Source organism: Otolemur garnettii, unplaced genomic scaffold (genome assembly GCF_000181295.1).
Source record: "Otolemur garnettii isolate 467f Iridium unplaced genomic scaffold, OtoGar3 scaffold00045, whole genome shotgun sequence".
NCBI lineage: Eukaryota > Metazoa > Chordata > Mammalia > Primates > Galagidae > Otolemur > Otolemur garnettii.
The window spans coordinates 7,082,401-7,104,467 of NW_003852440.1; the positions used below are offsets into that span (position 1 = coordinate 7,082,401).

The following is a 22,067-nucleotide window of genomic DNA, read 5'->3' on the forward strand; positions in this document are numbered from 1 at the left end:
GCGCTGCTCGAGGCGGCCCGCGCGCGCTACGAGAGCCTGCACATCTCGGACGACGTGTTCGGCGAGTCGGGCCCGGACAGCGGCGGAAACCCGTTCTACAGTACCTCGGCCGCCTCGCGCTCCTCCTCCGCTGCGTCCTCGGACGACGAGCGGGAGCGCCCTGTCCCCCCGGGCGCCCCCGCCGTCCCGCCGCTGCTCCGCGCCCCGGAGGCGCAGGAGCCGGAGGAGGACGAGGCCGGCGCGGGCTGGAGCGCCACGCTGCGGGACCGCCCGCCGCCGCGCTTCGAGGACACGGGCGGTAAGAGGCGGCTGGAGGGGTGGGGTGTGAGGGCTGGGCGCTGGGAACCATGCTTGGCGGTCGGGAGGAGAGAGGAGTACAGGGGCGGATAAGTCCCAGGTGCTTGTGGGGCTGGCTTGGCTGTGGCAGCTGTGCCTTTCAGGAAATAGACGAGGTTTCCAAACCGGGATTTAAAGTGCGAAATTAGTCTGTGGTCGGAGGCTGCAAATCCGTGGGTGGAAGGGATAAGAAGAGGCCGTGGCCAGCACTTTGCCCCGGACAAGGGCGAGGAGGGGCCTGCCTTCAGTTGCTGGGAGTGTTCTGCGCTGCAAGCTAGTCAGTCATACCTGTGGGATCGGACTTGAGGGGCGGCTTAAAGTTAGGCTGTTCTAGTTGAGGGGATTCTGAAAGTCTGTTTTGACTAGGGGTGTGGGGGGGGGGCTTTGCAGGGATGGCCCCAGAGCAAGTCTTACCCAGATGGTGGGTGAGGCACGAGATAGTCTAACCAAGGGACAGGCCACCACTCATGGCGTCGTTACTCAACTTCCTGTTCTCTTGTTAGTCTGAGAAACTTTCCTCCTCTGTTGGAGGAAAGTGAGACTCTATCTCAAAAACAAACAAACAAACATAGAGGCGTGAAGGGAGGGATTCAGCAGTTAGGGTGCCCTTCCACCCCACGGTACTGTGGCCTGTGTTAATACCTTCCACTGTGGTAACGGCCAAGAACGTGGTCATAGTGCAGACGGCAGGGCCTCACTTCTTCTTTACTGCTCTTTTTGTGGCAGTTGGCTTTTATATGATCATACTCTGCTGAAGCTCTGCCACCTTTGAAAGATGAAAACCAGCCGTTTCCAGCTGCCTCTGGTGCTGTTCTTGTTTCATGGCCTTCTGTGGTGGGCCCCTGTTGCTGCACACCACATTCTAAATGGAGGTACTCACGGGCAGCCTGTGAAGGCCAGGGAGTGGCCTCTGTGTGCTTGCTGGGGTTTTCCCTGTGGCTGTCTCTGATTATTGTTCTACCACTCAGGAACCCATCACATAGACAAGGAGGCCCAAGGGACCTCTGGCTGGTGCCAGATTTGGTTCTGGACATCATGCTGCAGCCGGCTGGGGGGACTGGCAGGTTTGCACAGACTCTGTTGGTAGGGAGTAGTTTGCAGACCTCTGGCGGGCTGCTGTGTAGATGTACAGAGCTACAGCTGGACTTGCAAAGTTAGAGTTAGCTGTGCAGTGCTAGGATTTTCAGGCGGTGCCTGTGGCTCAAAGGGGTAGGGCGCTGGCCCCATTTTGCTGGAGGTGATGGGTTCAAACCCAGCCCTGGCCAAAAAAAAAAAAGGAAGAATTTGGGGATTTTGAAAATTATTCACTCTGTAGAGTCCTTTTATACCACCATGCATTTTCCAGGCTGTCATTAAGTTCTTCCTCCTCTGGACACTGTTCTCCATATTGGCTGCTTAAGAATTATACAAGTCCAGAGCCCTGGTTTGGCAGACTTTATGTTGCAAGAATCTGTGGTCTAATTTCAGTCTTGGAACATATGAGATATAAGTCCACCTGGGAGAACATGGCAGGTTTTGAAGTGATGTAGGGAACTTGTGCAGGTTAAGCCCAGTTGTCAGTAAGAATCATGAACGTGCTGGTGTGAGAGGGGTGAGCACACTGATGTGCCATTTATAGCAATCTTATATTTTTTGGTAACCTTTATTGTTGCAGTTTTTTTTTGATTTTTTGTTTTTTTTTTTTTTTTTTTGAGACAGCGCCTCAAGCTATCTCCCTGGGTAGAGTGCTGTGGCATCACAGTTCACAGCAACCTCTAACTCGTGGGCTCAAGCGAGTCTCTTGTCTCCGCCTCCCAAGTAGCTGAGACCACAGGTGCCGGCCACAATGCCCAGCTATTTTTTGGTTGCAGCCGTCATGGTTGTTTGACAGGCCTGGACTGGGGATTCGAACCCACCACCTTGGGTGTATGTGGCTGGCGCCTTAGCCACTTGAGCCACAAGCGCCGAGCCTGTCATTTGTTTTTTTTTCTGTTCTATGTGGGAGGTTGCCTTTTATTTCTAGTTCTAATTTAGAATTTACTCTTTGCATATCTCTCCCTGAGGGAAATTTGGGGTTAGGGGATGGAAAGATGAGGTTGATGGCTTGTTAGACTTGAATTCAGATTTCCCTGAATCAATGGAACACTATTTACGGGAGCTGAAAAATGGATGCCGAAGTATGGAGTTGACCAGAGAAAACCTTTGCCTTCTCTACCAGTGTGGGGAGAGATGAGTGTACTCACCTGCCAGCTGTACCCCAGCCATTCTGAGGGCCCAGAGGTTCAGCTGCAGCGTTTATCAGAGGACACTATCTAAGATACTCCCACAGCCATGCCTTCCCTGCTGGTAAGGAACGCAGCCTGATCTCTCTTCCATCTTTCTTCCCCAGTTTATTAACAAATCTCACTGGGTGGGCGGGGTGGTGTGGGGGAGGAAAGCATGATGGCATTTCCATCTGTAATTGGGCTTTATAATAGAAAATCTATAATCCAGATAGTTGCTGCTCCTGGAACCAAAGAAGGAAAGCATGGGATTCTAGACTTACAGAGGAAGCTTACTGCTAGGTAAACAGTGTACATGGATGTCCATGGAGTGTGTTTATGTAAATGGGCATGTTAGTAAATGTGTATATGTGACTGTGTCATGTAAACAGGTATGGCTTGTGCTAGTTTGGGCTAAAGAAGAGTTTTAATTTTTTTTAATCAGAAAGAAATTATAAGTACTGTCTCTGAGCTCTCTGTGCATTGAGCTGTAGTTGGAATCGCCATGTCTCTCCCCTTGTGGAGGGAGTGCCCACAGTAGGGGTGTATGTGGGGCCCAGCTGTGAGACGGAGGGAAGAGGAGCAGTGTTAGCCCTGTGCCAGCCCTACCTGCAGCATTTCTATGGTTAAAGCTAGGAATCCCAACCCTACTTCAGGCTGTGGAGTGTTCCCAGCCCCTTCTGTTTTTCAGCGTATTTAGCTTCCTACATCAGCAATTACTAGTGGAGAGAGGCCTCTCCCACCCCTCTGTCTGCTCTCTAACCTCCCCCAGGTTCTGGCTGTCCTCTGGTGTGGACCCCTTGGGGTGACTTAAATGCCCTGTGCTTTAAGGGCTGGTTGACAGGCCTTAAACCTTGCATGGATGGAGCGTCAGTCCCACAGAAGCCAAAATGATTACTGGGAGTGAAGTGCCCTCAATTCTCTTAACCAGGCTAGCAGTTTATGCCCCTCAGATAATCCCTCAGCCTGTCAGCCTCACCTATTCCAGCACAGCAGGGGAGCTCACTCTTTGCAAACAGCACATGCCAGGCTGCTTTTTGAGTCTGTCCTTTTGGTTTCTTATTCTAGGCAGTCTTGTGATTCGGAGGAGGCAAAGGAACTGACAGATTCACAGATGTTCAAGGACTCTGCTTGGCTCTGTCAGACCTTTGTCGTGACTAGCTGGGATCTGAGCTGTTCACTCTGTAAGGGATTGGACTTCATAGAAGAGGTTTGTTCTGGGTTTTTTTGTTTGTTTGTTTGTTTGTTTTGCTTTTTTGCCCATGTACCATATTAGAAACCCTCTCTCTAATCAGTCATTCAGTGGGGAGGCATGACCTTGAGAAGCTGCAGAGGAACATATGGCATCAGAGATTAACATCGTTGTATTTTATCTTTTGAGTTTGTTGTTGATTTGTGTGGTTTAAAGTCATTTTGACAAGTAAGAGAGAAATCTTTCTCAGCCAGGTGGAGGTGTGAGCATTGGCTCCTATCTTTAGCTCTGTGGCAGGTTCTGTGGCTCCAGGAAGGTCTTTATATCTTGGTGAGCTAAGGAAAGGCTGCGTGGTAATTAAGCTCAGGCCTGTGTATCTTGCAGAGACCACACAGAATTCTGAGAAGGGAATTCCTGGGAGAGCTGTTTCACTCTGTCCCCCAGAGTCTGTTCCTGTGGAGGTGAAACTTGAGCTGCTGCTGCTGCTGACATTTGCAGTTGTCACTTGCCATTCTCCTTTTCTGTATTATCATACTTAGTCTTCCACCGACTCTTAGCAGAGGAAGGACAGGTATGTATTTTGGTCTGAGTGTTGGGATGATGAGCTCACCTGCTTAAGTGATCACTGTCCAGGCTGTCAGACTGGGTCAGGAAAGGTAATGCTTGTCTTTTTTTTTTTTTAAGCTAGAACTTTTTTTAGTCAAAAATATTTATTTTCGTAGTTAAAAATGAATTGCTTTTACCTTTCTAGGGGGGAGGGTATATGGTTCAACACTGCCATCAAGATACAGAAGAGACACATCTAGAATCTTATTTAACTCCCCCCCTCCCTACCCAGGAGCTTAAAGCTGTTTTCCAGGAGGTAGGGCTTTGAATACACAGGAACAGAGTGGTTTAAGGGAAGTCTAGTTCTCAGTTTTAGAGTCTGAAACTCATAAGAACTGTGATTATTTTATATATATATATATATATTTATTTATTTATTTATTTTAGACAGAGTCTCACTTTGTTGCTCTGGGTAGAGTGCTGTGTCATCCCAGCTCACAGCAACCTCAAAATCTTGGGCTTAAGCAATTCTCTTGCCTCAGCCTCCCAAGTAGCTGGTACTACACGTGCCTGGCACAATGCCCAGCTATTTTTTTTGTTTTTTGGCTGTAGTTGTCATTATCGTTTGGCAGGCCCAGGCTGGGTTTGAACCCACCAGCTCTGGTATATGTGGCTGGTGCCCTAGCTGCTGAGCTACAGGCGCCCAGCTGAAAGCTAGGTTTTATAAATTCTCAAGGGCTAGGTTACCATGAGAAGGACGTTGCAGGAGTCTTCTTGGGCTTCTATGAGAAGCCTTTGTTTTTTTTAGACTTTACTTTTCCTGGGTATCCTCCCTCATTCTTTCTTATAAGGGGATGTCATGCTGGAAGGATATTAGACTACCTGAAATACCTTCTATAATCTGGAAAGATGGAGTTTACCTAGCTGCAAATTCTTTCTCCTTATTTGTGAATTCCAGGAAGAATTATTACAAAAGGATGAACTACTGGCCAAATTTAGGTGTACATTTAAGAAATCACTTTTGTTAAGAAGTTGAGAATCGGCTCGGCGCCTATAGCTCAACCGGCTAAGGTGCCAGCCACGTACACCTAAGGTGGCGGGTTCGAATCCCCAGCCCGGATCTGCCAAACAACAATGACGGCTGCAACCAAAAAATAGCCGGGCGTTGTGGCGGGCGCCTGTGGTCCCAGCTACTTGGGAGGCGGAGGCAGGAGACTCGCTTGAGCCCAGGAGTTGGAGGTTGCTGTGAGCTGTAATGCCATGGCACTCTACCCAAGGGGACAGCTTGAGGCTCTGTCTCGAAAAAAAAAAAGAAGTTGAGAATCACAAGTATTCCTGCTTCTGATAGCACTGTCATTGCTGCCGGCTATAACTGGCATATCATCTCTTTCCCCATGACCAGGCTGCTGGAGCCTTCCTCCTCTTGGATTCTCAGCTACCACTCTTGTCCATCACCCCCATTCCGCTGTCCCCAGGCTGTGTTAGAAAAGTGATGTTTTACAAACATGAGTTTATCCACTCCTTTCTCTGCCTAAAACCCTCCAATGGCTTCTCATCCACGCCAAAGGGTCATCCAAGTTCCTCAGTGTGGCCTCAGGTGGAGAGGTCCACGTCGGCCTTCCTCTCTAGTGCCGCCTTGCAGCACTTGTCCTACGAGTCTTCAGCCGCATATTCTTCTGTCCGTGACAAAGCCTTTGAGCCTGCCATCTCCTCACCTGGAATGTTCTTCCTGCTGATACTCAAGTGGCAGCACTTGCTTGTTGGTCTGGTCTGCGTGTCAGTGTCACTGTCTCTATAAATCTAAAATCACCACCTTCCCTCTATTCCCTTCTGGCACCACCTGCCACCCATCATAAACTAATTGATTTACCACGTAGGCAGAAACCTAGTATTTCACAGGCATGCTTAGAGCATGGTGAGCCTTCAACTTTTGCTGAATGATTGAACATAAGAGTAGATGGCTGCAGAATGGGCCTGGGAATTGGCGCTAATAAAGAGCGTTTATTGGGCAGTGCCTCTGACTTAGTGAGTAGGGCGCTGGCCCCATATACTGAGGGTGGTGGGTTCAAACCCAGCCCTGGCCAAACTGCAACAAAAAAATAGCTGGGCGTTATGGCAGGCACCTGTAGTCCCAGCTACTCAGAAGGCTGAGTTAAGAGAATCGCCTAAGCCCAGGAGTTGGAGGTTGCTGTGAGCTATGTGAAGCCACGGCACTCTACCGAGGACGATAAAGTGAGACTCTGTCTCTACAAAAAAAAAAAAAAGTGTTTATCCCTGGAGTCAGGATCTCTAACATCCAAAATAGTGGAAGAGTGGATGGGGCAGTTTCATAAGGGAATTAATTGTGATTCTGGAGGCACCAATGTGTTGTGTGGGGATTTCCATCCTGCAGAGAAGATGAACTTGCTGGCCTCTGAGGAGTTATCCAGTCCTTGGGCTTCTACAGCATGCTTACTAGTGGCCAGGAACCCCCAAGACGGGACTGTGTCAGAAATTTGCAGGGAAGCCAGCTGCGTGTACCCTTCTATTTGTTATAACTAATGCTTGTGTATTACTGTCTCCGAGATACTGTTCTAAACAGTTTCTAAGCTATGTAATCCTTGTAATCATACTATGATCTGAGGATTATCATTACCCACATTTTTAAAGTGAGGAAACTGAGTCACAGGGGGTCAAGTGTCATAGGGTAGACCAGTCCCTTGATGAGGGCACTAGGAAAGATCAACGAGTAGAGCGGTGAGTGGGACACAGGGTTCATGCAGGTCGGATCAGCTAATTGATAGTGAATCCCTTACAAAGGGCTCTGAAGCAGAGGTGGACTTTGTTCCCAAACTTGTCTTCCCCAGGTGCCTCCCATCCCAGGCCATGTCTGTCCCTCTTCCCAGTCGCTGCTGCAGTATTATAGGGCTGCTACCTGGCTGTGGGCGGTGGAGAGTGAGCAAAAGCATAGAAGAGAGACCCCACAAGCTGATGGCTGACCCCTCTGTGAGAAGTGGTCACTGCACTTAACCCCTGCCTGGTCCCATCCTCTCCAAGGTAGTGGACAGGAAACTAGCAGATAAATACAGTTTTGACATTTCAAAGCCTCTAGCAAGAGCTGGACCCAGTTGGTCAGGCTTATAATCCTAGCACTTGGAAGGATGTGGTGGGAGTATTGCTTGAGGCCAGAAATTTAAGACCAGCCCTGGCAACATAGCAAGACCCTGTTTTTACAAAAAATAAAAATATTTAGCAAGGCATGGTGATGGATACCTATAGTCCCAACAGCCACTCAGGAGGCTGAGGCAGGAGGTCACTGGAGCCCAGAAGTTTGAGGTTGCAGTGACTTATGGTCACACCACTACACTCTGGCCTGGGTGATAGAGCAAGATCCCATCTCTCTTTTTTTGAGACAGACTCTCACTTGCCCCTAATAGAGTGCCATTGCATGAGAGCTCACAGCAACCTCAAACTCCTGGGCTTAAGTGATTCTCTTGCCTGAGCCTCCCAAATAGCTGGAACTACAGGTACCCACCACAATGCCTGGCTATTTTTAGAGAATGAGATGCTGCTCAGGCTGAGGCTGCTCTCGAACCTGTGAGCTCAGGCAGTCCACCCCCCTTGGCCTTCCAAGTGCTGGGACTATAGGCACCATCTCTTAAAAGAAAAAAAGCTTCTATCAAGCTTCTGTGGCAAAGCAGCTAAAACCACCTTAGAAGTGACTGCAGTGGGAAGAGAGTTATTTTCTCAAGTTTGGGAAACAGGGTTACAGTGAGAAAGGATCAGAACAGAGGAACATTTTCTGGGAGGAAAGGACCTTGACAAATAGACCCACACAGAGGGTGGTCACTGAGGGCCTTGGTTACTTGAGTATAACTTTGGGAATGGTGACGTATTCTACCAAGGCCATCTTAAATAAGCATGCCAGGCATTGCACTTTGAGTCTCTGGGGTGGCTCACATGAAGCTCTGAGGCTCTGTGAGCAGACTTTCACTAGAATCCCATGAAAAGCAGTCCACACCTCCTTCCTCTCTACCTGACTTGGCACTTGCTTTACCCAGGTCTCAGCACTGGAGGGAAACAAAAACATCCTATTTGGTTCTTCAGAATTTCCTGCTTTCCCTGGCTGTTTTCTTGGACTAGCCAGGCCTAATAGCTGACCACAGCATCTTGGGGGACATGTGTATTCTGGAACAGAACCCAGTTGGAAATCAGAGATACTAACTACTTTGGAATTGAAAGAGGCAAATTTTAGGTAACTAATAGCAGGGTGAATTCACACCTTGTATTGTAAATCAGTAGACCCACTCTCTGAAGTATACCAGGTAAGAAATACAGAGATTTCAGATAAGATTTTGCTAAATTCAGGAAGAGAGCAAATTACACTGTAGGAATTGGAGTAGTTGAAAGAGCATAGCCTATATTTCTGAAGACTGCTCAGTAGGCTTTACTGGGAAGGAGTGATGATCTGTAGCTGTCTTTGATTCTGCCTCTCAGAAAGGCATTTCTGATGTGTGCAGAGCTGTGGTGACAGATACCCCAGGGTATACTCCTGGGTGCCAGTCCCGGCTCTGCCCCTAGCTTGAGGCAGCTCCTGGTACCACACAGGATCACATAGGGCCCCACACAGAAGGCACTTGGCTGACCACTGTCCCCACCAGGCTCTGAAGGGCTGAGGTCCTTGCTGCCAAAGGACAGACGTTAAGTTGTGTGCACCATGGGGCATGCCAATATTGCTTCATCCTGTGAGTTTATGAGTAGCAAAATTATAAAAAAAAAAAAAATTTTTTTTTTGAGGGAAGTGGTTTATTTGGGAGGTGCAGGATACACTGGTAAGGGGGTGGGAATGAGTCAGGGAAGGGAAGAAGCCCATCAACAGTGTCACTGAGCTGGCTGCATCGGGGGGAACTGGGCTTCAGCCCACTGGGGAGCACTGAAAAGGTAGAAATTTTAAAACGAAATTGCTTGGGAAGCTGAAGTAAAATAGCCCTGAGAAGAAAAGTCTTTGAGTGTGGACTTCATGCCTTCTGAGTACATTCATACACCCAGCAGGTGTTTATGTTGTGCCTGGGATGTGCCAGGCACTGTGTTAGGAATGGAGCCTGAGGGATTAGGAAGACATCCCAGCCCTTAAGGAAGCATCAGTCCTGGTGGTGAAGACAGGCAGCTGGCCCACAGACACTTGTCCTAGGTCTTAAGGGAACACCTGGGAAGAGCCAGCATGAACATGTCTTCAGAGCTACAGTAGATGTGACAGGGGCAGACAGTACCAAGGGAGATCAAAGGATGGTTTGCTCCAAACCCTGGGCCTCCCTGGGTCCAGAGTATCTCCCTTGTATTTATGCCCTTTGTATCTTCTCCCAACACTGGGCTTTAGTAACGCTGCTCTGGCTTGCACTGCCTTTTGCCTCACGTCCAGCTTGTCTGCTGTGGATTTTGCCATTCCTGCCTTTCCCTCTTTGCATTTGCTTGGTATCTCCTTGGCTGGTGTATTATTTTAATCCTGTCTGTCATTTTAGACATATCTCTTGAACAGAATGTAGATGGACATATATATATATTTTTTTTTATTTTTTATTTTTTATTTTATTTATTTATTTTTTTTTTGAGACGGAGCCTCAAGCCATCCCCCTGGGTAGAGTGCTGTAGCATCATGCCCACAGCAACCTCCAACCCCTGGGCTCAGCCTCCCAAGCAGCTGGGAACACAGGCGCCCGCCACAACGCCTGGCCATTTTCTGATTGCAGCCATCATCGTTGCTTGGCGGGCCCAGGCTGGGGACCCGAACCCGCCACCCTAGGTGCATGTGGCTGGTGCCTCAGCCGCTTGAGCCACAGGCGCCGAGCTGATGGACATATGTTTTTAACATAAACTGATGGGCTCTTTAGTTGGGCAGATCAATCTGCACATCTGAAGTCATGACAAACAGGCTTGATTTTTATTTCTTCCATGAATGTTATTAATTTAGCTTTTTCCCCCCACTTTTCCCCATTCCCCCCCCCCCCCCGAGATGGGGCCTTGCTTTTTTCCCCAAACAGGAGTGCAGTGGTGTGATCATAGCTCATGATGGCAGCTTTGAACTCCTGGGCTCAAGCAATCCTCCTCCCTCAGCCTTCTGAGTAGCTGGAACTGCAGGCGTGTGTCACTATGTCTGGCTATTTATTTTTTGTAGAGATGGTGTCTTGTTATGTTGCCCAGGCTAATCTCCTGTTGTTTTTCTTTGGTTGCTTGTCTTTGGTGTCATACCTAAAAAACCATTGACAAGCTCAAGGTCATTAAAGTTTATCCCTATGTTTTCTTCTAAAAGCTTTATTGTTTGAGCTCATCCATTTACGTCTTTGATGTATTATTAGGTATGTTTTGTGTATGGTGGGAGGCAAAGGTATAGTGTTATCCTTTTGCACGTTGGTATTTACTTACTTATATTTATTTATTTATTTGGAGACAGAGTCTCACTATGTAGCCCTCAGTAGAGTGCTGTGGCATTACAGCTCACAGCAACCTCTAACAGGTGCTGAGCCTGCACATTGGTATTTAGTTGCTTCAGCATCATGTATTGAAAAGCCTTTTTCCCTCACTGGATAATTTTGATGCCCTTGTCACTGTAATTTCTTTTCTTTCTTTTTTTTGAGACAGAGTCTCATGATGTTGCCCTGGGTGGAGTGCTGTGGCATCACAGCTCACAGCAACCTCAAACTCTTAGGCTTAAGCAATTCTCTTAAGTAGCCTCAGCTCAGCCTCCCAAGTAGCTGGGACTACAGGCACCTGCCACAACGCCTGGCTATTTTTGTTGCTGTTGCAGTTGTCATTGTTGTTCATCTGGCACAGGTCGGGGTCGAACCCGCCAGCCTCAGTGTATGTGGCTGGTGCTGTGACCACCGGCTCAGGGCCCGAGCCTGTAATTTATTTTCCATGTTAACATTACCCTCCTTTTCTCCTCCCTACCTCATAATTAAAAGTATATTTATGTTTCTCTATAGTCATTTGAAAACAGCATACTGTTTGCTCCACTAAGACTGTTTTCTCTAGAACAATACCTTCTACATTAAGAGTCTTTATTTAACTTTTTATCATAGAGATTTACTACTGTCCTTTTATATCACACACACCACCCCTCCATGAACCAAGTATCCACTTTGCCCACACAGCTCCTAAAGTCCAGACTGAGAGCAATTATAGAATGAACTTCCAGGATTCAAGAATACTATCTGAAGTTTTGTTTAAAAATTAAAAATTTTAGGGTCAGAAGTCTGGAAGTTGCCCGTGTAGTACGGGGTAGTAATTTCTCATCTGGTCTGTGGCTTGATTCTGCCTACAGACGCTCTCCTACTCCTCAGTTGTGAACAGAAGATACTGCTTTCAGGATAAGCACAGGGCAAGGCGTTTGGGGTCACATCTGCTAACACAAGGTATTTCCACTTACTTCTCTAATAGCAGTTCTTGAAGGCAAAGCCTTACCTTCCTTTTGTCTCCTGGTCACTTCATAAGCTGATGCAGTTTCATGGATACAAACCGAGAACTAAGCCTCAGCCCACCACCTAAACATATTCTTTGAGTACTTTCAGGGGTAAATGTCAGCTGTTGCCTTTTCTTATGATTTTACCTCTAACATTTCTGCATACAATTGCTACTTCCTACAGTCACTTTAGAAAAACCAGGAATGTGGCACTGGAACAGTATATTTTCCTTTCAGGATAGCAAAGTCATTTCAGAATTTCTGTCTGCATCTCAGATTCTGTTATGTGAAGGTCAGTTTTGGTGTCTTCCCTACGGAGACATAGATGCCACATAAGGAACACATGTGCTGTCCTGCACACCCATTAGTTACCTAGAATCCCCTGGGCCCCAGGGCCAGAGAGATGCTATAGGGTTGAATTCCTCATCAGTCCTGCAGGCTGTCAAGCCTCCCAGACCTAGATGTGTTTGCACAGTCAAATGTCTGCTGTACAAGATACAGAAGGAGCACCAAGTATACATTTGAAAATAAATTAAAATTTTTTTTCAGTGACACATTTTCCAGGATTAACTTAATAACCAGTATTAATACTTTGAGCAAATCTTGGCAATTCTTCATCTCTCAGCTACTGAAAATGGTAGTTTGTCCATGGTAATCACTTTAATATTTATTTTGGTTGTGGTGTTAGGCTCCACAGACTTTAAACTATAAGAAATTGTTTTCTTTTTCTTTTCTTTTCTTTTTTTTTTTTTTTTTTTGAGACAGAGGCTCAGGCTGCCGCCCTGGGTAGAATGCTGTGGCATCAAAGCTCACAGCAACCTCAAACTCTTGGGCTCAAGCGATTCTCTTGCCTCAGCCTCCCAAGTAGCTGGGACCACAGGTGCCCTCCACAAGGCCCAGCTATTTTTGATTGTAGTTGTCATTGTTGTTTGGCAGGCCCGGCTGGACTCGAACCTGCCAGCTCTGGTGTATGTGGCTGGTGCTAAGAAATTGTTTTCTTAAAGCATTCTTTTTTTTCTTTATTTGTTAATTTTTTATTTCCTTTTTGTTGTTTTTTTGGTTTTTTTGTTTGTTTGTTTTGTTTTGTTTTTTGAAAGAGACTCCCATACTATACCCTGAGCAGAGTGCAGTGGCATCCTAGCTCACTGTAACCTCAGACTCGGGCTGTGGGCATCCTGCTGCCTCATTCTCCAGAAGTCACTGGGATTACAGGCATTCACCATGGTCCCAGCTGGTTTTTCATTTTTTTAATGAGTCAGGGTCTCTCTCTGGCTCAAACAAGTCTCAAACTCCTAAGCTCAAGCAATTCTCCTGTCTCAGCCTCTGACAGTGCTGGGATTACGGGTGTGAGCCACTGCACCTGGTTTTAAAGCATTCTTATAAAGTCTATTAGTTTAAAGTTTGACTTATGAAAACAAAAGGTTTCTGTAACACTTTCTTTTCTTAGTGTTCTATGTATTCTTTTTTAGGTCTAGATTGAAAGCGACTTATCATGGATGTTGTTATACATGACTATGGAATAATTATTCCTGAATTTTTAAGGTGACACTGTTCACTGTTGACTTTTTTGCTTCTAATTCATTGTCCCTAGGTGGAGAATTTCCAAACAGGATATTTTTTTGAAATAGTTACAGCCTGAATGAAATTAAATGACTATTTAATTATGTTAATTTATTAAAGGTTACGTAGTTTAATATTATAAATGCTAAGACAGGAAATAATTCTACAAAGATTATAATTGTGATGTGAACTGAGGTCTAATATTGTGCCCGTGCCATTACTTAAATTTTATAACTGTCAGTTCTAAAAGGATAGTCTTTTTAAAGTCATCTGGACAATTAACTCGTAGTATTTGCAATATTTATATTATTTGCCATCCTGTTTTTCAGTTTATGCATTTAAAAGCTCTTAATATCTTAATACTTTTTGTTTTTAAAATAATCAGCTACAATAATCTTGAATTATTATAACATTGTACTTTTGAAATAATTACTAAGCATTTATACTTTAACCCTCAGAATTTGAACCTGTAAAGCACATAAGTATATTTTTACTCTGAGTTATATCTTGAACCCATAATTATATGTGAAAATGAATTCTCAGATATTAGTTTTAAAAACTAAATTGCATGTCGTGCGCTTATCATTGAGATAAACAACAGCTGAGCCCTGGTGAGAATCTCTGGGATTTCATGACACTGATGAGGGTATTGGAAATGATGCTGAATTGGGCACCAGCCCTTCATTCTTGGGAAGGCCCAAGACCGTTTGGCTCATTGGTCTTCAGTTTTCTTTCCTCCCTTCTCACTGTGGAGTCTTGGTTTGGTCCATGTGTTGTTAGAGACCTTCCATTATTATCTTTGGCTAAGGCAGGGGTCCTCAAACTTTTTAAACAGGGGGCCAGTTCACTGTCCCTCAGACCGTTGGAGGGCCAGACTGTGGGCCCCGGGACGAGTTGGCTGCTAAGCAGGACAAGCAGCGGCGGCTAAAACACCTGGCGGATAAATGTCCTCAACAGGCTGCCTGTGGGACCGGCCTTAGTTTGAGGACACCTGGGCTAATATACCACCTGGACAGCTGGTATATTCAGTTGGCCCTTGAACAATGCAGGGTTTAAGGGTGCTGACCACCCCCCACAGTTGAAAATCTGCATTTAACTTCTAACTTGCCCAAAACTTAACTCATTATAGTCTGCTTTTGACCAGAAGCCTTACCAAAACCATACAGTCTAAACACATATTTTATATGATGTATACTCTATATACTGTTTTCTTAAGATAAAGTAAGGTAGGGGAAAGAAAATGTTAAGAAAATCGTAAGAAAGAGTAAATGTACTTAATGTTCATTAAGTGGCAGTGGATCATCATAAAGGGTGTGTGTTCTAGTTCATCCTCCTTCAGGGGGAGTGGGCTGAGGAGGAGGAGGAGCCTTGGGTCTTGCTGTCTCCGCTGGCAGAGGCAGAAGGAATCCACGGATGAGGGGACCGTGCAATTCAAACCCGTGTTGATCAAGGATCCACTGTGCTCCCCAGAAGTGCATTAAAGTACATAGTTAACGTTCAATAAAAAAAAGAAAAAAGAAAAAAAAAAAAAAAAAAAGGATCCACTGTGCTCAGTTTTTCCTTCAAGTATTTTTTGTTATGCCCGAAATTCTCTCAAAGTGGCTCCAGCAAACAGTCCGAGACACACTCCGATGTAAAAAGCAAGAGGTGAGTTTTATTCAGGCCCGGGAAGCCCGGGGCCTGGACTCTCCTGCTGTACACAACGAGGAAGAGCCCCGAACTCGGGGTAGAGCAAGTTTTTATGGGGTACAGAAAGCAAGAAGGGTAGGGTCCGTTACAAGTACACTCTTGATTGGTGGTTGGTGATTTCATTAGTAAAGGAGGATTTGCATTGGTGGTTGATGATTTCACTAATAAAGGAGAATTTGTATTGGTTCAGGTGAGGGGTGGGGGGTTTCTTAACTGGGGCTAGAGGTGGTGTAGCCTAATTAGGTAGTTGAAGGAGAATACCTGAATTTCAAGGAAGTAGAAACCTATTGCCTATTACGGCAGCTGTTCAAGGAAACTGATACTTATTGCCTATTATGGCAGCTGTCTGCCTTAGGTGACTCAATTCAACTGCTTAATGGCTGTCCAACCAGGGGTGGGGGAAGCAGCAGGGAGTGGCCCTGTGGGTTTCCCTGGTGGTTGGGGTGGAGGGAGATGGAAGGGCTAGGAACAGAGCTTATGCAGTAGACAACAAAATGGTGCTGGTCTGGCCCTTATACTTTCAGCTTGGTAGCTGAGTGCTGTCTTATCGGGGAGGCCAGGCTGGGGTTCCACGGTCCCCCCTGCACTGCTCTGGCTGTGTCGGCAGCAGTCTGTACCCAGTCCTTTGCCTTCATTCTGCCTGAAAGATGGTCTTTCCCCCTTTATTTTAGATTGGGAAACCTTGCTAGTGTCTTACCTCTAGCAGAAGAAGTGTGCAGAGTGTGGTGCCCTTCACTGCCCTTTGTCACCTGTCCCTTCTCTTCCTAGGTCTCAGGATGCAGCCTCAGGGCCTCACGGTGCTTCCTCTGTGCTTCCCACTTCCTCTGGCTTCTACCCTTCTGCTTTGTTATTCAGGCATCCCACATAACCACCTTCACCTTCTCTTTGTCTGAAGAGTTGTTTAGTTGAGGACCATGTTTTTTTAGGTACAGGAAAGCAGTTTTTTTCTTTTTTTCTCCTGTGTCCCAATAGAGTCCCTTTGTCTGTCTCAATAGAGTCCCTTTGAGCACTATAATTATTTTAATTAAAATTCAAGCTTTCATCTGTATCTTCCAGTAGCTTTTTCTGGATGTGTGCTCTGTTGCTTCTGAGCCATCCTGTCTGTTACAGAGACCCAAAGAAAGGGGTTATCACTCTTTGTAGGCTCCCTGGGTCCAGGTTTGTGGAGTACCGATGGGCTGGCAGGCCTGCCGAGGTGGTGTCCAGAAGGCAGCTGTGTCCACCTCGTGCCCTTTGATTGCTGGCTCAGGGGCGGGTTGCTCTGCCTCCTGCCCAGCCACTGCTTTGCACTGGTGCTTAGGACTCTAGACTGAGCATTCCGACCAGTGATGGCCTTCTTCTAGGGTCCACAGGTCCCCCCTCAAGCTTTGTTGAGACCTATGGTTCTGAGATGTTCATTCGGGGCACTGGGGCAGCCTCCCTGCATGGCACATGCACCCCACCACCCCTTGTCCTCAGCACTGAGGAAGCAGAATGGGGACAAGTGGAGGGAAAGGCACAATGCCAGGGTCACTGCCTTCCTTCAGAGACACATGAAAGACTGGAACTCAAGGAAAAAATAATTATTGAGCAGCACTTTACTGATTTTATTTCATACGTCATATACAAATGAAAAAAAGACTTTGGGAGATTAGTGGTAAACTCAAGAATTAAATGCCTTGTACTGGAAGTACCCTCACCTGTGCCATTAAAGTGAGCTGGCCTGCCCCAAGCACTGTGATGTGGCTGGGCGTGTTTTATGGGACTCCGACTTCTTTATAGTTACATACCTGCGAGGGGCTGTGAGGAATTCTCCACGTTTACTTGGACAGTAACTTACCCTGAGTCTCAGTTTTCTAATCTGTAAAATGGAGGAATAATATTAAATAAATAAGTCCTTTACACCCTTGTTGGGATGGATTGCATGACGTAATGTCTGTAAAGCATCTCTGACGTCTGACATGTAGCAGACCCTCTGTAAATGTCCATTCTTTCCCCTCTGTTTGTCCCCAGGTAAAGAGGAGCAGTGTTAGGCCAGGTGGACTGTCAGCCTTGCCCAGTCGGTGGGTTCCTGAGGCTCACTCCCTTTGGGGCGACTACTGATGTTAGAATCAGTTCGTCTGGATTCTGTCTGGACTCTGTAGCTTATAAGGTGCATGTCTTTAGAACATGCTTGGTAATGTTTGGTATTGTTTTTTTGTTTGTTTTCTTTTGAGATAGAGTCTCACTATGTTGCCCTCAGTAAAGTTCCATGGTGTCACAGCTCATAGCAACCTCCAACTCTTGGGCTTAAGTGATTCTCTTGCCTCAACATCCCAAGTAGCTGGGACTACAGGCACCCACCACAACACCTGGCTATTTTTTGTTATTGTTGTTATAGTTGTCATTGTTATTTGCCAGGCCCTGGGCTGGGTTCAAACCCACCAGCCCTGGTGCATGTGGCTGTTGCCCTAACCACTGAGCTACGGGCACCAAGCCGGTATCATTTTTTTCTTTAGAAAAGACTGGGAAAGTCTGAGACTTGAAAGGTTTCAGCTGGACTCAAAGACAGACCCTTCCCCCTTATCCACCTCTTCTTGGGAGCAGCAGAGCTCCTCCTCCCACTCCAGCTCACGCTCCTGTCCAGGGTCCATCTTGGCTGTCAAAGGCCAGCAGACATGTGTGTCCTGAGTCCTGCCTGAGTTGCATGGCCAAGGGAGTTGGACAAGTGCATATCTCGGATGTGGATACCCCTCTCATCCAGGCAGAGCAAACGCCAGTGTGGCCCGGGGGGGCAGGGGAAAGAGGTCAGAGAGCTGTAGGGTGGAGGCTGGTGGTGGAAGGCTGGCCTTACAGGCCACTGTGAGGACTTAGCTAATACTTTTAGTGAAGTGGGGAGCCTTTGGTGGGTTCTTAGCCAAGGGTGACTACGCAGTATAACTTTTCTTTTAGAGATGGGGTCTTGCTATGTTCTCCAGGCTGGTCTCAAACTCCTGGCCTTAAGTGATCCTCCTGCTTCACCCTCCCAAAGTGCTGGTATTGCAGAATTGAGCCACCGTGCCCAGCCCAGTAAAACTTTGAGAAAAATAAGATAGGTGCCAGATTGGGAACTGACCACAAGTGGGATATGGCTACTGCCATCATCTGCCAAGAGGCTGGGGCACTGGAGGCCGTGAGGAGCGCTCAGATTCCCTGTGTGTTCTGAAGCCAGGAACCTGACCGTGGAGCAGTCCAACCGTGGGGGCTGCGCATTAGCGGGACCTCTCGCCACATGTGGGCAGCAGCAGTAGCATTGCTTTGCAAGTTTGGATTCGGCATTAAGAATGCACAGGTCCAGCAGCACACTGGAGCCCTTGCTGCTGTGTGTCGTCCTCATTGTCATCACTGGTGATGGGAGCAGCAGTTTTGGTGACGGCTGTCTAAGAGGGCTCGACCAGAAGGCCTGGCACGTGCTGTCCATGACGGCTGAGTTCAGGGTTGGTGGAAATGGGCATAACTGCTTTCTCCTTTGAGGTCAGCATGTGATGGGGTCACCAGACCCACAGCAAGGCCCTAGAAGAGGGGTGGGGCTGAGGTGAGGGGTTTGCTCTCCTGATGGACCCCTCCTGTTAGGATTGGCTGCCCAGGGTGTCCCTGGCTGGACTTGCTACTGTGCCCCCATGGGAAGCAGGTCCCCTCAGGGCGGGTCTCAAGGTGTTGGGTGGCCAGACAGAATACAGGACACCAGTAAAATCTGAATGTCAGATAATGATCTTTCAGTATAGGCTTGTTCCAAATGCCATGGGCCATACTTATATGCAGAAAAATCATTTGCTGTTTCGTGAAGGTCCAGTCTAATCAGGCTTGCTGCTGTTAGTTTGCTTGGTCTAACTGCAGTCATGCTGTATTCTTGCTCGGTGATGGCTGTGCCTGACACTTAGCCTGCCACCTAAGTCACCTGTCAGGGTTGCCAAGAAACAGGACTTTGAAAGAGCAATTGAATATGTTGGAGGAGAGTTCTGCCAGGCTCGTGGTCTGTCCCTGTTGTCTGAGCTGTGAGTCACAGACTGACCCTGAGTGCTCACTGGGGCTCTGGGCATTCTGCCCTTCCACTTCTACTCCTGAAGCCTGCTGTGGGGACCTCTGTGCCGGCACATGGCTAGGTGTGGATGTGACAGTGCAGGTCCCAGGGAGCTGGTGCTGAGGACTTAAGGACGGTGCACAAGGTGCAGGGGCTTCAGCCCCTGTAACCCCTGCCATGGACTGTGAGGGTGGGTCAGTGCCAGGAGGCTTTGGGTGGGCTCTGCTCAGCAAAGGCTACAGTCTGTTCTGCTGGGGAAATGGCTCTGCCCAACACCTATGTTTCTAGTTTTGTTTTGAGCATCTACTCTGCCAGACCCCACCTCCTACCTGTTATGGGTAAATTGTGTGACCCCCCCCCCATTCAGATGTTGAAGTTCTAACCCCTAGTACCTCACAAGATGGCCTCATTTGGTGATGGGGTCTTTAACAAGGTCATTAGGGAAAATGAAGTCATATGTTCCCTAGAAACTCCTTTGGGACCCTGAAACAGGCCCAGCTGGTGAACAGTAGGTGGAGGGCGCTGCTGAGAACACTGCGTGTTACACCCCAGAGTCCGGCCTCCTGCCGTGCTTGCCGAGTCCCATCTGGTTGGATGGCACATTAGTTTGATAAGCTACAAAAAAGCACTGCAGACCCGGGGGCTCACACAGCAGCACTTCATCATCTTACGGTTCTCTAAGCAGGACGTGGGAGGTGAAAGTGTGGGCGGGGTGGGTTTTTCATAAGGCCTCTCCTTGTCTTGTAGATGGCCGTCTCTCCCTTGTGTGTGTCTGTGTCCTAACCTCCTCTTCTTATGAGGACACCAGTAAGATTGAATTGGGGCCCATCCAAGACCACAGACTTGAAGGTGATCCATTGAAGGTGGCCTTGCAGATCTGTGGGAGTGACCTTTCTCCCAGGGGACAGCACCAGTTGAGCACTGGTGGCCCTGAGCTGAGAGGTCTGTGTGCCTATGCTGGGGACACTGCTCTTAAGTTGACTCTGTGCCCTCATGTGTCCGCAGCTGTAGAGATGGACTTTCCCCACAGTACCTGGTGGTGAAGCCCCACAAAAGGCAAGTTCTATAAGGAAACCGTCACCCTGCTCAGTAGCCAGGAGACCGCCATCTTCCTTGAGGAGGTTTGGCTACATTGTCTCTGAGTGTGATATTCCTACAGAGGCGGCACCATCTGAGTCAGGGCTTGGGGATTTTGCATGTGTGTATGCTGGTGTGTTCCTTGAGGAGGTCTGGGAAAAGCTATCTCAGAGCTATTTTTATGTCATAACATCTTTGAGTAATTAAATTTATTTTTATATCATTGTTCTTAGCCATGAATTTGCCATTTAAAGATTTGTCTTCCATGATAAAAATGTCACCTCAGGCTCGGCGCCTGTGGTTCAAGTGGCTAAGGCACCAGCCACCATACACCTAAGGTGGCAGTTCCACCATACACCTAAGGTGGCAGGTTCGAATCCAACCCGGGCCCACCAAACAACAATGACGGCTGCAACAAAAAAATAGCTGGGCCTTGTGGCGGGCGCCTGTGGTCCCAGCTACTTGGGAGGCTGAGGCAGGAGACTTGCTTGAGCCCAGGAGTTGGAGGTTGCTGTGAGCTGTGATGCCACGGCACTCTACTCAGGGGGATAGCTTGAGGCTCCAGTCTCAAAAAAAAAAAAGTCACCTCAATGTCAAAATCTAGGATTTAGAGGACTGGATAAATGTGAGGAAATGAGCAACACGTGATTCTGGATAATTGGCTTTATAATTTAAAACTTCAAATTATAAAATTTGTGTTTTTTTTCTATTTGCAGAATTTTTGCTTTAAATTTCATAGGTAGTAAACTTGGCTGGCAAGTGTGGGGAAGCCACTTGGTGGCCCCACTCATCCAGCCAGTGCTGCTTGAAGGCAGCCTTCCTCTGCACACACGCACGCACGCACGCATGCATGCACGGCTCCTGAGCTGAAGCAGGGGAGGGGTTTCCTGGGCAGTAGGTCAGTGGAGGTTTAGTGCAGGGCGTGTGCACGGATGGGGGTAGGACCCCCATGGAGCATTGATTCCACAGAGAGGCAAAGATTGGGCACAAACCAAACTGGAACCCTCTCTCCTGTGGCCTCCTGGCTGACCTCAGAAAAGACTGGGGGTGTGACTGTCAGGTGTAGGAGCCCTTCTGATGGGCAGCTTGATTTTAAGAGGTGAATGGCTGTTTTACATGGTACCTTATAGGCAGACTGGTCACAGTGACTGTCTGATCCTCCCAATAATCCCACAGATAACATTGCATCTCCCCAGGACGTACCCCTGGTTATATTTATTTATTAATTATTTTGTGACAGAGTCTTACTCTGTCACCCCTGGGTAAAGTGCCATATCCTCAGTCCAGCTCACATCAACCTTAGTCTCTTACACTCAAGCCATCCTCCTCCCTCAGTGTCCCAGGTAGCTGGGACTGCAGACTCTCATCATAATACCCAGCTAATTTTTCTGTTTTTAGTAGAGATGGGTCTTGCTCTTGCTCTTGCTCAGGCTGGTCTTGAACTCCCAAGCTGAATCCTCCCTCCTCAGCCTCCCAGAGTGATGCTGACCAGAGTGCCCTGGTCAAAACACTGTGGCAGGACTACTTGGTAAGGTCACACCTTTACCCTGTCCTAGCTGTCCCTGTCCTGGTGGCAACAGAGGGGGAAGAGCCTGGCCTGCTAATGAGGAGGCAGAGGAGGATCATAGGGAGGAGATTGGGGATTAGAGAAGGAGGGGCGTGAGAGTTGGGGCACAGTACCAACCATCAACAGTGCTGGGGAGCATCGTAAGCAGTGGTGAGGGTCACAGTTGTCAGTGTCTGCAGTGCGGGGGAGCTTCGTAAGCAGTGGTGAGGGGCTCAGCTGGCAGTGTCTGCAGTGCTGGGGAGCATCGTAGGCAGTGGTGAGGGTCACAGCTGGCAGTGTCTGCAGTGCTGGGGAGCATTGTAGGCAGTGGTGAAGGGCTCAGCTGGCAGTGTCTGCAGTGCTGGGGAGCGTCGTAGGCAGTGGTGAGGGGCTCAGCTGGCAGTGTCTGCAGTGCTGGGGAGCGTCGT

At 47.7% G+C, this 22,067-nt stretch overlaps 1 protein-coding gene across 1 annotated transcript in view; it reads left to right on the plus strand.

The window, feature by feature from the left end:
- The window catches only part of PGBD5 (piggyBac transposable element derived 5), a 91,068-nt gene that overhangs the window by 939 nt on the left and 68,062 nt on the right, over positions 1 to 22,067 (plus strand). The window contains exon 3 of the mRNA XM_012805877.1: positions 1 to 298. This exon is cut by the window's left edge and continues 3 nt beyond it. Within this exon, the coding sequence (XP_012661331.1) occupies positions 1 to 298 (298 nt within the window). The remainder of the gene's footprint in view (positions 299 to 22,067) is intronic.